The 17,463-nt window shown below is 41.0% G+C and overlaps 1 protein-coding gene across 1 annotated transcript; it reads right to left on the minus strand.

Annotated features, from left to right (window-relative positions):
• Window positions 1-373: 373 nt before the first annotated feature.
• LOC115590622 (GRB2-associated-binding protein 1-like) lies at window positions 374-17,037 on the minus strand. Its single transcript, XM_030432063.1, has 13 exons — window positions 16,963-17,037; window positions 10,707-10,835; window positions 9,555-9,720; window positions 8,867-9,050; window positions 7,269-7,933; window positions 6,095-6,177; window positions 5,901-6,010; window positions 5,438-5,733; window positions 5,254-5,319; window positions 3,923-4,019; window positions 3,553-3,682; window positions 2,295-2,429; window positions 374-2,048 (listed from the first exon to the last, which is right to left on the minus strand). The coding sequence occupies exons 1-13, from the start codon at window positions 17,035-17,037 to the stop codon at window positions 1,863-1,865; spliced, it is 2,322 nt and encodes a 773-aa protein (XP_030287923.1). The 3' UTR covers window positions 374-1,862.
• Between the last annotated feature and the right edge of the window lie 426 nt (window positions 17,038-17,463).

Here is a 17,463-nt window from a genome sequence, read left to right on the forward strand (position 1 = left end):
ACAGGATGCATCGTAAAACTCTTTGGTGATCCTCTGACTGTATATTTGGGATCAGTTTGACCTGACGGTGACAGATTTAAGACTTGGCAGAAACAATCAAACCACAAGTTTTTTGTGGTTTTTTTTTGTCACTTTAGAGGCTCAGATATAGAAAACAAGTCGATGAAATCAGTTTTTAAGGAAGTGTATTTCATTGTTCGGTTTTCATAGAACTGAATGACGTAACATTAGCTGAAGAAGACTTTGGACTTTATGTGCCTCCAGCTGCAACATGTGATCGTTAGCAGCATCTAGTGGCCACATGTGGAACTGCATGTTGAATTTGACAACTTTGTGTCACATATGTATCAATAAAACACTCAGGAAACCCAGAGAGTGACGAGTGATGTTTATTCATTTATTCTCAGTTGAACGGTCATTGTTAAAATCACATTTTTACTCTCAAAGCAATCAATGAAATAATCTGGCAGTAACAGTTTCATCCACAGTGTGGACAGATTTTGACACAGTCATTCACTGCAAACATACTCGTGGGATTGATTACATAAGAAAATTATTCTGACTTGCTGATCATCTGATTTTCACATATTCAGCAGTAAACACATTCTAGCTCTAACTAAAATTTGGTGTGAAGCTGTTTGATTTATCTGGATTGACTCCAATGTTTAGTGACTTTCGTAAAACCTGTCACCTAATTTTTGGTCTCTACAACATTTGTTAGAGGCATGTAGGTGGAGTTGGAGAACCTTAGTTTCCTTGCCTATTTGAAGCTCGATTTATGTGTTGCCCTAATAAAATACTAATGTTGATGCGTCCTATAAATGTTTGGTTTTGCCCTCCAATCACACGTGTCATGTGTTTTCTTGTGAATATTCTCCACTGGTATGACACACTTTGGTCAGTAAGTCTGCTGAGTATGAACATTTTCATCAGACCAGGAATTTACATGTGAGTCAAGTGGCCACTTGTAATTACATCTCACTTCCCTCATGTAAAGGAACACATCACCGGGAGAAAGGAAGAATTTAATGTAGAACATTTGCCAATTTAACAAAAAGGCCCAAATAATTAAGACCATGCCAGAAAACAGCTTTTCACAAAGTTTTTAAAGTTTTTCTGACTCAACAACTCACAAAATGCAGTGTTTTTTAAAGGGAGTCTGGGGACTTTATCCACAGGGTACACACAGGTAGTGTATACTGGTAACCTTGAAGTGTGTTTGTAAAATTTGACATGTTTATGGTAAATACATTTCGTGTCATTTCAAAAAATTGGTGAAAATCAGTTGACACAGCTGCTAAATGTTGGCAGGTAAGAAACAGTTTAGTCACAGAAGCAGACAGGCTGGTATAGTGAGGTTGCAACAAAAATCACCCTTTGTAATAAAAGAAACGGCTTAATCTTTTGAATTTTAACGCCGCTTTATATGAAAGCACAAGTGATTTAGAATTTGTTGTATTTGTCTCACAATGTGATTTTTAATTTTCTTACCGCTCAACAACTCTTAAAATTACATGATTTATCAAGGGAGTCTGGTAACATCATGTTTAGTTCGGTTGAAACAGAAAGCTGCTAGTATCAGCATGTTAACAGAGGACAAACATGTCATTCATATTACAGTCAACCATATTCTTCTTCTCTTTCTTCTTCTTCTTCTTCACCTTCTTCGTGTCAGTTGAGTGGGCGGTCCTTCCATATGGTCCGGGACACATCTTTGTCTGTTTGATTGGATCTCAGGACTGATGTCATTACCAGGTCTGATCAGAACTGTAGAAGTTCTTGGGCAGGATTTAATTTAAAACTCTTAACTCTGTGTCTCTCAGTGCTTCTCAGTACGTCTCTGTGTGTGTGTTTGTGCATCTCTAGCATTTCTCCTTCTCCGTGGACATCCTCCCATCATGCCATGCTTCTCTAGTGCTTCTGAGGGCCTTGGTCCTCTCGGGGTCCACCACCACGTAGTCCACGCGCGTTCGCCCGACTCGCGGGCGGTCCTCGCCAGCTCCGGCCTGCTCAGTGCTGCCGCTTCCCCCTTCTGTTGTGCTGCGATTCTGGATGTGGTGAAAATGTATTTTTATTGGATGTGACACTGATCTCATGATTAATCCACTGCAGCCAGTCAAATGTAAAAATAAGCACACGTATGAGAAAATAAAGGTTTACACATGATCACAGTGTTGACTTGACACCCTCTGGTGGAGAGTAATGATAATAACATAATAAAACAGCAAACAAAAATAAACAAGATGACGTACAGAGAGAGAGACAGAGAGAGAGAGAGAGAGAGAGATAGTTACCTGTCTTGTCAGTGTCGATCGCCCAGTGTGGAGGTCCAGGTCCAGGTACTCCACCTGTTTGTTGCCTCTGGCTCGCTGGAGCAACGGACTGCTGACTCCACCCTCCGACGCCCGGTGCATCATGAGCCTCAGAGACTGTGGACAAACACACACACACACACAAACACACACACATATACACACACGCACACACCAAGTCTTTTTAAGTATCCATTAAATAGAAACGGGAGAAAAAAAAGGAGTACACAGGCAAGTTGGACAGGAAGGGATGAAGAACAATAGACAGTAAGAACAAGAAGTACAGACAGAAAGAAGAAAGGAAGGAGAGAAGGAAGGAAGTAAGAAAGATAGATAGAAAGTCGTGAAGAAAGGAAGGAAGAAAAAATGAATTAATGGAAGATGGAAGGAAATTAAGAAAGAATGTAAGACAAAATTAAACTAACAAACAAACAAATAAGGAAGGAAATAAAGAAAGACAGAAATTAGGAAGGAAAAAAACAAAGAAGGAAGGAAAGAAGGATGGAAGGAGACATACAGTGGACAAGAAGAAAGGAGGGAGAGAAGAAAGAAAGAAAAAGATGGGAAGGAAAGAAAGAACAAGAAAATGAGAGAAGGAAGGAAAGAAACAAACAAAGACGGAAGGAAGGAAAAAGAAAAAAGAAGGAAGGACAGAAAGAAGTAATGAAATAAAAAGAAAGAACAAAAGCAACTAACAAAGAAGGAAGGAAATAAAGAAAGACAGAAATTAGGAAGGAAACAAACAAAGAAGGAAGGAAAGAAGGATGGAAGGAGACATACAATGGAAAAGAAGAAAGGAGGGAGAGAAGAAAGAAAGAAAAAGATGGGAAGGAAAGAAAGAACAAGAGAATGAGAGAAGGAAGGAAAGAAACAAACAAAGATGGAAGGAAGGAAAAAGAAAAAAGAAGGACATAAAGAAGTAATGAAATAAAAAGATAGAACAAAAGCAACTAACAAAGAAGGAAGGAAATAAAGAGGGAAGAGAAGAAGGAAGGAAGGAGACATACAGTGGAAAGGAAGAAAGGAGGGAGAGAAGGAAGGAAGGAAAGAAGAAAGGAAGAAGTAAGAAAGAAAGAAAGAAAGAAAGATAGAAAGAAAATGAGAAAGAAAGAAAGACAGGGGAAGCATAGTGAGAGGGAAGAATATAAGGAGAAAAACGAAGGAAAGGAATGAATGAAGGAAGAGAGAAAGAAGATGTAAGATCAGAGGGAGGGAGGAAAGGATAGAAGGAAGGTCTTACCGGCTCCCCGGCGCTGAAGCTGAGGTTGGAGGTCGTCATGTGGACGTAGTTCTCTTCAGGGTCCTCAGAATCAGACGAAGGAGACGAGCTGTGAGCGGAAGTCGTCCTGAAAGACCGACGGCTGGACGGACTGATGGGGGGACACACACACGCGATTATGATTAATCATTAATCTGTCTGTTCAACATTGATAACTTGCAGTATTGCTGCAGCACCACCAGGGGGCAGCAGAGTGTCTCTCATTCACACATCCTGCTTCTCTCTCTCAGTCTGACTGTAATGGACATTAAATATTGACGTGTCTTGTAGTTTTTCTGTTGACGCTGCACTAAAACATCCAACATACACACACACACACACACACACTTACTCTCGTGTGAAGGTTCGAGTGACAGGCGAGCGGACAGGGGGCGGGACTTCCTGCCAGTCGTGCTGCACTGGAGTGATGTCCAGAGGAGCTGGTTTCACTGGGAGGTGGGAGAGGAGACTGTTAACCTTTTAAAACATAAACGTGTAAATACTTCATCCTGATACGGGACACCTGAACGTCCTCATCTGACCCACGTTAAGCCTCAAAAGTCTTCTGTAAAGTTTCAGTACAGATTAAATAATAATGAGACTCATTGTGTTTGGAAACAAAGCTCTGCACAGGAAGTAAAATTTACGTTTTCGTGTTGCAGAATCAGCTCCCCAACTGTGAACCCTCACTAATATTTAATGTGAGCGTCTCTATATGCTGCAGCTCTATATATGGCAGCTGCGTGTCGGAGCGTGTGGCTGTCATGACCTTGTGCTGCAGCCTTGTTGAGCAAAGTGGAAGCAGGTAAATAATTAAAACTCAAAGACGCCGAAGGAGAACGAGAGAGGCGACGAATGACTAACGGAGAGAGAGACTCAGAGGGAAGACGAAGACGAGAGAGAGGCGGTGAGAGGAGAATAAAACTAGAGAGAGAGAAGAAATGACCGCCTGTTTCAGGAAATGAAACAAAAAGTCAGACAGAAGGAGCCAAAAACAGGAATTATATTGTGGTTAGAGGGTCAAAGTATAAATGTGAAACAAGAGTGTGGACTGTTAATCAAAGCAGTCCAGCCTCACGCAAAAGACCTGTCGATACACTAGCGACGTTGTGTGAGTGTGACAGTTTGCCTTGTTGATAAGCGAATAATATGATAAGTATCACAAATGAAGGTTCAGTACCAGCAGGTGGCCATAACAGGAGAAAAAGACAACTCACAGATCTTACTTCCTTCTCCGAATTCTAGGAAAAAGTCTACATTTTGAGAACGAAATCAGCCTAAAATAAAGTCAGAAGTCCGAGAAACTTCAAATTTCTGAAGAAAATATAATTATTCTAAGCAAAAAAAAAACCTAATTCTGAGCAAAATGTCAGAACAGTGGCCCCAGTCCACTTCTGTAAGAACCATTTGGATGATTTAAAAGATTAATAAAAAAATCTGGAGATCTTAACTGCATCATCGTCTGCATACGGGCATGAACTCTGTAAAGTTGCATCATCTGATGACAGAGGCTGTAAGATGTGGCTGACCGCTCTGGAATAAACCGGTACATGTGCTTTGAATCAAGATTACATCATTAAACCACTTCTATATTACCAAGGTAAGGACTGTAATCTGTTTAAGAGTTGATGCTCCGGTCAGTGTCAGTATTTGTTGTCACCTTTCAGGTCAGTTGGTTCATACCTCTTGTTTTCGGCTCTCCGGCAGTCTGGACGTCCGTTCTCTCTGCAGGCTGACTGACGAAAACTCCTGCAGGGAGTCACAACATCAGAGCATTATTATTTATTCTGTAAATGTTTACTGTTCTTTTGACATTTTTCATCTTAAGAGTGGAACTGTCACTTTAACTGTCAATGTTTCCTCTCACCTCTGCGTTGTGGCTTCAGGTTGCGGTGGATCGGAGGCGGCAAGGCTTCGACTTGGACCCCACCGGCAGTGTTTATGGTGTTCCTCCGGAGCGGCGGGGTGAGGGGAGCGACGGGAGTCAGGGGGGAGTTACGGAAACCCATGTGGGCCGGTGGGGGCACCTGCCTCCCCAGCGACGCCAGGTCAGCTGTGGCAGGGGCGGGATGAAGGGGGAGGGAAGGGGTGACAGGGGTCATGGGGACGTAGTTACCGTCCTGGTGATGGACGGAGTCGTCATCGGAGGGAGATGGAGGCACCCTGGATGCAGAGAAGAAGAAAACTAAGTGTTTAAAACTGCCAGATTTTTGATGCCACTCCTCTGACTTCATACAGGTCTTATAGTTGTAACGCTCCACTCTTTTTAAACCTTACAAACATGAGATCTTTACAAAATCTCAATTCATATCGTGTAACTTCTGACTGACCTGGGCGCGACAGGAGGCTCGGTGGTGGCGGCGCTCATGGGAACATAGTTTTCATCTACGTCATCATCTTCAGAGCAAACACTACCCAGAGGTACCATTCCTTTATTGAACTGAGAGAGCAAAAGACACAGAGTTCAAAGAACAAATGATAAATGCTGAAAACATATACTGGATTGTAAAGGGTTTTCACTTACGAAGTAGCTGTTGAAGCTGTCGCTGAACTCAAACATGCTCGCTCTGTCGGACAGAGAGCGAGGGATGTAGAAGGAATCACAGCCTGAAACACAGAGGATACAAACTAAACATCCACAATATCGATCTCACATCTGTACGATAACAACAAAGCCTGAGCCTGGGGAGTTAGCTTAGCTTGGCCTAGCATAAAGACTGTAAGACTTCAACCGATTAACATGTTGCGTCTTGTTTATAAAAGGCCAAACTAGCCATTTTCCGCTAACTAACCTCTGGCTGTAGCTTCATATTAAATATAAATCTTCTCGTCTAACTCTACAAGGAAGCTGATAAGTATTTCCCAACTTGTCAAACTATTCCTTTAAAAGCTCTTCATCGAAAAAGATTTTCATTGCAGTGTAAAAATATTACTTGGATCTTATTCAAAGCATAAAAGCATCGCGTTTGAGCATGTTGTTTTTCTTTAGCAGCTCCGTGTTCATCACGTTTTTCTTAATCTACATTTCCATCAAGCAGACTAGAAACAGAGAACTGGCTGAAAAACGCTCTTTGTGCTCTTGTGGGGCAAAGTTCTGGTCTTTTTTTAATCAAACTAATTCACCCTTAATCAAATTCTGGTGCAAACTGGCACAAATGGTTTCAGCTGCGATAATCCATCAATGCTGCCAGCTCTGCACAATAAAGCTGCTTTATAACCAAAGGTCTCCTCTGACGTGCCGGATGTAAAACCCTCTGCCGGGCAATAATTACGCTGCAGGGAATTTGCTGCCACTGAATCTAAAAACTTAAAAGCGTTAAACCTCTAGATATTTTTTTTGAGGGTTCAGGACATCTCCTGCCGTGTTTGTGGCGACAAAATCAGGCAATTTAAACTAAAACATGATCTTTTACTAATTTCATAAAAGTGTTTTTGTATAATTGAAAAATCAACATAAAGAAACTTTAAAGAGGTCATATTACACTAATAGACATCTCATCTCTGCTAAAACTTTGGTGAGTGCTGCACGTGTGCACTACCTAACGGGGGATATGTAGCCAATCGGAAGCAGAGTAGGGCGGGTCATGCCGAGAGGTAGTGTGATCTAAAATAACGCAGCTACAGCAGTAGTAACTGGATGTCTGCCGACTAACAGTAGCAAAATAAACCCACCTAATTAGAGACGCTTCTCTTCTTACCTGTCTGTGTGCGTCCAGGTGTAGTGATGGTGTTACTCCTTGGCAGACCTCCTCCTCCTCCCTCAACCCATCCGTCCCTCCTCTCCGGTTCTGAGGTGGATCGGGGCAGCGTGCCCACACCTGAGCTCTCTCCCTGGGCTGCGATGCCTGGAGGTTTGGGTGGACGTGGAGGAGGAGTCGGGGTGTAGGCGTGCTGCTCCGCCTGAGTGAGGGAGTCCACACTCGGGGTGGAAGACGGGCGGCGAGGGGGTCGTGGTTGCGGGGTCGATGCTGGACGGGGGATCTGGTACCCACTGTTAGTATATGAGTGCGTATGTGCATGAACAAAAGAGTGAGTGTCATCGCTCAGTGGGATCGCCACAGGTCGCAGGTGGAAGTCCAGCGAATGCTTCCTGGGGTGAGGAGACGGGTGACACCGAGGTCTGCCGGCTCGTTTCTGGAGCTCAGAGGTCGTGCTGGCGTCCAGAGACTGGTTGAAAAAGCCGGACATGGCGGACACCGACCAAGAAACCGTCCTATAGCTGGAGGAGGATGGAAACGAGAGGCCGTTTGGCTGGAGGGAAGGAGAGGAGGAAGAGGAGGATGAGGATGAGGTGGCCGAGGGAGGAGGGTAGAGGTTGTCGTTGTAGTCGGTTTCAAGAGAGGTGGAGGAGCCAAGAGGAGGCCTGCAGACAAAATACAAGTGAAGTCAAACAGAAATACAAACAAGATCTTTTCTACGAAGAAGGAAAACAGCTTTTATTTTGTGCAAGTGAACTGTTCCATGGAGGTTTGTGAACTTAACCGTGGGTGTGATCCAGGCTGAGATAAACCTCTAATCCCCGTCTTTAGATTCAACACGTCTGAACATGTAACCCTGACTCAGCTCGTTTTCTGTAGTCTGAAGCAGAGTGACAAATTTATGTATTTTGTGGTCGTTAATGATTGCTGAAATGGAAGCCAACCATATAAAAGAAAACTCACAGGACTTATAAACTGTTTTACTGGCTGTTCTTGGTTGATTTAGTAGCCCATCATCACATGAGAGAAAATGAAATTCTGGTCCTCAAGACATTTGCACCATCAGTCCGTCCTCACAAGAAAAACGGCTGCATAAGTCATCTGTGCGAGCAGCAAATCATGATTTCCTTTTTACATTCATTGTCAGGCGGCAGCATCCAGTGGTCAGATGCAAGAATGACAGCAGGAAAGGAGGAGTTAAGGTCAGGAGACCTCTGTTCATGTGAAGTATGTCACTAAAAGTCAATGGTCCAGTATGTTTAACTTCCGTCAGTAAGTTTACTAAACTAATAAACGTACTTCAAGACGTTGCAAAGATAGCACACATAAATCTAGTTAACATCTGTGCAATGAATAGAAGTAATGTCGGGAGGGTGTAGTACGAAGAGTGTTCACTGATTGGGAAGACATTGATGACAGACACCTCAACAATGTCATCGGCGTACATGTCCTGTCTGGGGATAGACTTGTTGGAACTTCTACTGCAACAGATTTGTAAACCGTGTAAATGAATATGCACCCATTTCTATTCCTCAAGTTTCTCAGGTCTTAAATTAACTCTCATAACGCAAAATAAAGGGTCTCTTGCATGTGTTTACCTGATGTGACTCTGGCAGTGTGATAACCACAGGTAATCCTCTTCTACGCTGCCGCCATGCTCCTGGATTCGCGCTGGATCATATGGCGACGGGACCGACCCTGTTACCGTGGTGACAGCGGCGGTGCCACTCGTCTGGGTCATCGCTGTGATGGAGGACGAGCCGGAGACTGTAGGCTGTTGGGCTGCAGAACGAAAATCAGACAAATCAGACGTCAAATAACAAAAACATAACTCCGAGTGGGAAGGTGTGAGAAGGTCTTCCTGTGTCTTCCTGCAGGGCATTGTGGGAATTGGAGTGTTTTTAAATTTGTCAATGTGGAGTTAGAAATAAGTTTAAGAGCTTGATGCTTTCAAAAAAGTCTGATTCATCTGACTCATGTTGGTTATCTGAGTTTTGGCTATCCTTAACAAAACAAGACAAAGTTAAAATGACTGTACAAGGCAAAGCTGTCGTAAGTAACACCAAATTTATGATATTTAAAGTATTTGATATGTACACTGAGTCATGGATGCACAATCCTGCAGACATTTTGTCCACCTTCTCCCTGCATGTTCCCTCTCTTCTCTCCTCCCACTTGTTTTCACACTGACTCAGCCACAACCCACACATCAACCTATTTCAAATGCAAACTCCTAAAAAGGTGTGAGGAATATTTTGATATTTTGATTCCCTCCTTCTCTCTTACCGTCATCGGTCGGGTTGAAGCCACAGAGGAGGCAGATGGAGGAAACCCAGCGGTTCATGTCCTCCTCGGACTCGGCCACCAGGTACCAGGTCCTCTCCTCCGTCTTCAGGTCGAACACGAAGCTGCTCTCCAGCTCCTTCTTTGTGAACGACAGGCCTGCATCCACCTGAAAGAGAAACAAGTACAGTGTATAAACTTGACCTGGCATCAAACTTTATTCAAACAGCGGTCATGTTCCTCAGACATCAAGCTCAAAAGCAGTGTCCTCGGTTGCAGGTCACAGAATAGTGGGGTATTGACCAAATTGTTATTATCCAACTGCTTTCTAATGATCTACAACTGAAAAGACATGGATCATTAAAATCTGGAGGGACAACAGGACATATTTCAAGGTAAGACAACATATTTGATGACCCATTTGCTAATGTTAGCATTCAACCACTTCTTAAATTACGTTATGGTTTGATTACATCCAGAACGGTTTTATTTCCAGGCTTAAAATAAATGTGTCCACGTTGTGCACTGATATCTAAGAGTTAATTTACGCCTTCACAGTATCATTAGCTAGGAAATGGCTGAAGGCTAATGTTAGCTGTTGTCTAACGTTAGCCAATAGATTATCAAATGTTTATCTTTTTAACATATTTAATAACCTTTTAGCTTCCCATTACCATTAAATAACTCTAAAATATCGACGTTTATCTTGGACACATTTCTTTAAGCCTGGAAGCGAAACAAACTGGATGTATTCACACGCTAATGTTAGCTAATGGGTTACCAAATATGTTGCTTTACCTTGAAATTTGGCTGGATTTGGCTATATGACTATAAACCAAAAAAAACAACTCTATGACATTTAAGTTTCCCACCCTGAGGAAAATGGCTCATATGTGAATCTGGTCTACTAAAGAAATCGATTTCGTTTCTATTGAGAGCATTATATTGAGATAGCTTTAGCACTCAGTTAGCATTAAAACCAAGAAACCACAAACCTCCTTCAACAAAGTCCACCTTTCAGTAAAGTAATATAACCATAAATGCATGAAGTAAAAAACTGAAATGAAACATTTTGCATACATTATAATGATGACTGAACATCAAGTAACTTCTCAGCAATCCTCCAACATGGCGTCAGTGTTTTGAAGTGTTTACCTGTTCACACAGGTTCAGGTTGATGGTCCTGATTGGCCGGCGGGACTGCTGGTTCTTGTAATACTGCAGGACATCCGGTTCACCGCTCAGTCGGCCACTTCGCAGCACGAACCAGCGCCTCTTCCACGCCTGGCGAGAGTAAAAGACATTGATTACGATCCAAAGGGAAGAATTATTGTTTTTACGTAAAGTTACGTATGAAAACACCAACACGTGAGATTCTTAAGAGACAGCAATTGAGTAGATAGTGTAAACTGTAAAGAGAGGCAGGTGAGAGAACAAGAATGGTTCCAAATAGGACCAATTCCAAATTTAAGACCAGAAATATAAAAATAACATTTCATCCACATTGATAAGGGGAGCCTATTGGATTATGCTTTGTAAGGAAGGCATAAGAAGCTAAATCTGGCCGTCTACATCTTTTCGGTCAATTTTTCCTTTATTCTTATGTTCATTCATTTGAGTGGATTTCTTTGATTTGAACGTCGTTGGACACATTGGCATGATATAGGAACACAACTCAACAAAGACATTTAGTCATTTCAATGCAGAAATCTTACATATTGTATCTTTCTTAAAGACCAATATGAGGAGTTTTAGTTGTTCAGGTCAGTATAAATTATTTATTTCTTCCATGTTCCTCTAACTCTGTAACTCTGGTGTTTCTCTCCCATGTCAGGAGTTTTACAGTCGAGTACACATGAATGTTAACTAAACATCACACACACACACACACACACACGCAGTGAATTGCTAAATGTTTGACACTGCTCTCAGGTTGTTCTCATCATGCACTGAGCAGAGCAGCATTGTGGGTAGGGTCCATCTCCCTGGAGCGAGCCGCGGGATGACACCTCATATTTCAGACATGACTCACCAGCCATGCACGTGTGTGTGTGTGTGTGTGTGTGTGTGTGTGTGTTTGTGGAGTCGGTGTTAGTGTGTAGGTAGAGTGTGCAAACGACACATCATGATTATTTAAAGGTGTGAATCAGAGCATGAAAAGGGTTTTTAATTCAATAACAGCATGTGCGCGCACACACGCACACGCATAATCTGGCCAAATAATAATCAGTGGTTTCTGTTTAGAGGAATGAAGATTATGTAGATTTCTTCCACACCAACCTGACAAGACACAGAATATACGAGGAAGTGTGACTCGAAACACAGGCTTGTGTGTGTGTGTGTGTGTGTGTGTGTGTGTGTGTTTGCCAGTGAGTTTCCACCAGTCCAACACACCAAATCCATTTGATCCGGGCTTAATTGTGTTTCTCAACAAAACCAACGTGACTCCAAAGGCCCGCCTCATCTTGTGTGTGTGTGTGTGTGTGTGCGTGTGTGTGCGTTTGTGATCAAAGTGCATGGCAATTAAATACTGTGTAGCTGTTCCCCCCCCGTTTTCTCTCCAAACACTGACAGGAAGAGGAAATAGCTGAAGAGGAAATGCCGGTAAGAGGTGGCAGTAGATACGTGTTTATGTGTGTGTGTGTGTGTGTGTGTTTTTTCTCTGTTTGATGAAAAGTCATCTTCGGGCTGCAGAACAAAACAAAAAAAGCAGCAGGGAGATAAAAAACTATGAAAATATTTTCTATGTTTTGTTCTGATTAAAGGGACCGGACGGCGCTGCACCAGCTGATTCTAAATCCATCACAAAGTTTGAGGGTAAAGTTCTTCCTAAGTTCTTTATGAGTCGAAACTGCTTTCAAACTAGTGATTTTGTTAAAAGAGCAGGTTGCAAAGAATACATTTGTAAAAGATAATACATGTAGAAAAACAAGTTAAAAAAAGTGAAAATATGAAGAAAATATCTAAACACAATATTTGTTTTCATTTCATTATGTGGAAGTCAATTTTTTATTTATTTCTGTTCATTTATTTCATAGTGTTGGAAAACGTATATTGATACCATACTTTTTTATGAAATTACTCAATTTTAATGTATTTTTTAAATAATCTAACCATTTTTCTATGGAGATCATCAGAGTGCCAAAATAAATTTCTTAAAAGTCTAATAAAATAAATAATTAAAATACAAAAGGTGAATAAATGAAAGCATATATATGTTAATTTAGAGAATGTGTAAATATAAATAGAAACAAATATAATAATAAAAAAGTACATAAAAAGTTCAAATAAAACAAAAATAACAAAATACAAAATATTTTATCATTTTATTTTATCCATTTTTTATTTTCAATTTTATTTGTCCATTTATTTCTGTTTATACATTTTTTCAAACTATACATTTGTTTATATTTCACATATAAATTGCTGTATTTTCTTTTGTATTCTATCTTTTTTTTTTACAACTTTGGAGACACAGAACATAAAAAGAGTGGAAATAAAGACGAAAGAATACGTATTTTTAGAAAACTAAATAAAAAAAAAATCTGTATCTCATTTTTTATGTATTTCTATTTTATTGTACATTTGAAAATGTTTGTAATTTATTTTCGTACAATAATTTAAGTTCCCTTTTAAAACTTAAATAATGAGGAGCTAGTAAAGGTTTTAGTTAAGCTGAGGTAGGTATTAAGGTAAAATATTACAAACATTATTATTTATAATCTAATCTATCTCCTTATCGTCCACATTGGTCATCAGAAGCTTCTCACTGATGAACTTCTCATCTCTAATCTTGTCCCTCTCACTTCTCCTGCTCTGCTTTCGTTTTGTTTCCTCCTCTGACCTCTGACCCCGACAGGAAGAGGGCACAATGGATCTAAAATAACACTTCCTCCATCCTGCCTCCAAACCAAAATTAACAGCAGTCCCGCAGAACAAGCGTCCCAACAGCTCAGTTCCTCATCTGTTGATCCATTCCTTCTCTTCCCATCACATTCAGCGCCAAGTTCTCAGAAGTGTCACCATGTGAGTGCTCGACACTTTCAATTTGACAGAAATCACTGACGGACACTGAGATTAAATGTATTTGCAGCTGAAATGAAAGTAACAGTCACCTCTGACTCATCTCTGATTTAGATTTATATCTTATTGTGTATTGCGCAGATTTAAGCCTTCCCAAGATGCATCTGTAAAGTCTTTAAACCAGTGACACCATTCTGCACATGGATGGTGTCAGTTTTCTACAGTCCTTACACGACACAGCCGAAGTAAGTAGCCAAGAATGTGTCTGTTTCCTTTTTTTTTCTTGCAAGTTTGGGAATGTTTTCTCATAAATATACAACCTTCCCTTTAGAGAATATTTGAGTTGTCTTCTTGCAAACTCATACATGTTTTCTTGTAAATCCATCACTTCTTTCTTCTTTTCTTTCTGGTTTTTGTCTCTCACACATTCATGATTGTTGTCAGTGGAAATTCAGGTTTTGTTTCTTTGTAGATGGTCCACTTTAACCTCAGATGACATTTAACTGTAGTCTAATAAATGTGTGCTTTTTCATTAAACTACCACTTTCATTTCAAAAGATATTCAAGTTTGATTTCACAGATTTACATCTTTTTTCCCTTAAATCTTACAGTTTAACCTCAGATGTTATCTAGTCATTTTTTCTTATTCATAATCTGTGTTTTATTGATAATATACTTTTTTTAATCTCAGTGTACGTTTGAGTATTTTCTAGCAATTTTTTTTTATGTTTTCTAGTAAATTAACCACTTTAATCTCGGACCATTTTTGACTTCTTCCACAAAGTTGTGTGTTTTCCGTAAATGTACAATTTTTATATCAGACATGTTTTTTTACACATCTATGAGCAGTTTCTTGCAAATTTGTGCATGTTTTCTCATGAATACACAGCTTTAATCTCAGAGAATATCCACATATTTTTCTCATAAATAAACGACTTTAACCTTTGAAATTATGATTTTGTATTCCTTCACTTGTTCTGTATTTTATGTATTGTTTAATTGTCTATTTTACCCACAACAGCCTTTTTACATCGTTGCAGAAAAGAGAAGAAGAAGAACATGATGATTAAATGATTAAAAATGATATTAATTGTCTTCATGTTTAACTTTTGAGTCCTTGTGGAGTCCCCAAGTGGAAAACTTGAGACAGTTTGAGGTATAATTTGCCTTTTTGTACGTCATTTCTCCTCCAAACAGGTTGGACTGAAGTGTTGGCTCGTTTACAACCTGTTTTTTTTTTTACAACCTGGTGATTGTCACTGTTAAATAATTACAGACCTCAGCGTGTTGCACAAATAAACTCCTGATGGATAAACAAGAGTGCTGCAGGTACCAGAGCTGTGATGCTCTCTTGTGTGTGTGTGTGTGTGTGTCTTTGTTTCTGCACTGAAGGTTGCAGAATCTTTCGTTCTGGTTCTGTTCCAGTTCTTGTGTGCTTCCAAATCTTCTAAATCTTCAGGGAGGCCCCCCCCTCCTCCAATCGGACCCAGCTGAGAGCGATTAGTTCATTACATAACACACACACACAGGCGCGCACACACACACACAAACACACACACACACACAGAAGAGAACTTTCGACAGAACTGGGAGTGTATGATGAGGTGAACTCTGGCCCAGTACCTCACAAAGCCCGTGAACACACACTCGGCCCGCTACAGCCGTTATTATAAGGAGCTCCACGTGAGTGTGTGTGTTGACACTCGACACACAGCTGGGCGGACAGTGTGTGTGTGTGTACACACTGGGTTGTGTATACCATCATGGCTGAATATACACACAGTGTGGACAATGGGCTCTGTCTTCTTCTTCTTCTGTCAGCTGAAGGGGATTGTGGGTAATGAAGTCCTCATAATTCAAACAGATTAACTCCCATTGTTTTTAATTGTTGAACTGTAACTTTTCTTCTGATTCATTTGTTCTTCCTTTGACCTTTGCTTTCCACACACACACACATACAATGAGCAAGGAAAAGAAAGTGACAAGATAACAGGAAGAGAAAGTAAATGAATGAAAGAGAGGGACGAAACCAAAGAGAGGAAGAAAGTTGAAGGGAAAATATGCAGCAAGAGGAGATGAGATTAGCTCAACTCACTGGCAAGGCATGCCAGTTATGCAGAGTGTGTGTGTGTGTGTGTGTGTGTGTGTGTGTGTGTGTGTGTGTGTGTGTGTGTGTGTGAATAACTGCCTAAGCTGCCTCCTTACGGGAAAGCGAGCCATGCTGCTGTTGGACAGTCTCGTGCTCATTTGAATGGTTCTTAACTGGATTTTGAGATGCGACAACTTTTTAAATTTTCCATGCAAAATAAGATACAGTATCTGTCTATCCGTCAGTTTTCTCACAGGTAAATCGCAAATAAGACGCACATGCATGGTGATAATCTACAAAACAAAGAGCTGTACACTCTTTCCTGTCAGGTGGACGTATCACCAGAGCCACATGATGATAACTTAACCTTCAAACACTCCAAACGTGCACAAATAAGATATATATGAATGTTTATTTGCGTTAATTATGGAAGTACGTCTGACTAACCCTTGAAACTTGAGACACTGGTATAGACAGTTACATATTTCAACAATGACACAGTATATGTGTTGTGTTATGAGCAGGGGGGATTTGGGGGAGTGATGTAAGACCCCTGTCCTGAATTATTATGCCAGTCCATTATCGGTCTAACAGTCCCAACCCTGTCAATACAATGTCTGTTTTTTTGGATGTAATGACATCTTTTCCAAAAGCGACGGGTGGATTGGCAAGAAAAAGAGATGATTAGGTAATTGATTTAGGTTAAACATTTGTTATGCTCTGGTTAGGTTAGGCACAAAAGGCACAGCAGCAGTTGGACTTTCAGTCAAAAAATATCTGGTGCTTGTTGATACGAACACGGATGGAAAACTGTCTCGAGTTTTCATTAAAAATATCCAGTTGGTGTGACACTTACAAATATTGAAACACAGCCTTGAACTGTGGTCACTGGCTCGGCAGGCTTGTCTCCACCAGCTGAATAACATATTTAAATGTTTGTTCTACAGCGAGCATGGATGCTATCCCGCCTAACATTTTCATTTTTGACTTTCTGCACTTTATTTTGGTTTTCAAAAAGATTGTTAAACTGAATTAAACACATCAGGCTGGGCAGCCGACAGCTGCTGTTCTGCTGACTGTTTAGTTAGTTTACGATCACCACTGTAACTTTATAAAATGACTCACTGTGTAAACACTGATGAAACCGAGAGCTGATCCTCTGGCTTAATTAAAAACACAACAAACCGTGCAGTATGCGTGCCCTGTAGGTGCACGTCAGCGTTATAAACACAGTCACTATTTATATGATGCATGGACCCAACAAGCCCAAAACACACAACGAACTTAAGCACTACTCACGTAACGCCGTAGTTTCTTCTCTGGTGGCGATTTTCTCAGCCAGCCTTCACACACCACCTCCTCTGCTCCGCTCATCCTGATGTCAACCGCTTCCAATCGATCAATTGGGCTTCCAATCAGGTGTGGAAGCTGACAGGACTCCAATTAGCCAGTTAGGATACCCAGACTTAACCAATCAATTGTTGAGTTAGTCAATTAGGCACCAGATCAGTCAGACTTTTAGTTAATCAAGCATGAAACCGATCAGTTCAGACTTCGAGTCAGCCACTGAGGTGTTCTATCCTCAAACCGATCCAACGATTCCTCAAATCAGAGTTCCAATCATTCGAGAAAAATTGAAATCAGCTGATAAGTCCTCCAGCCTGCTGCCGATTGATCCACGTCTCCAACAGAGGAGCATGAAGGCACAGCCGCTCCTCCGTCCTCGGCTGAGTCACACCTCCTTCTGACAGGGTTTTCTATTTCCCAGCAGACTAACTCCCTCCCTCCCTCCTCTCTCTC

Source organism: Sparus aurata, chromosome 10, assembly GCF_900880675.1.
Source record: "Sparus aurata chromosome 10, fSpaAur1.1, whole genome shotgun sequence".
In the NCBI taxonomy this organism is placed as follows: Eukaryota; Metazoa; Chordata; class Actinopteri; order Spariformes; family Sparidae; genus Sparus; species Sparus aurata.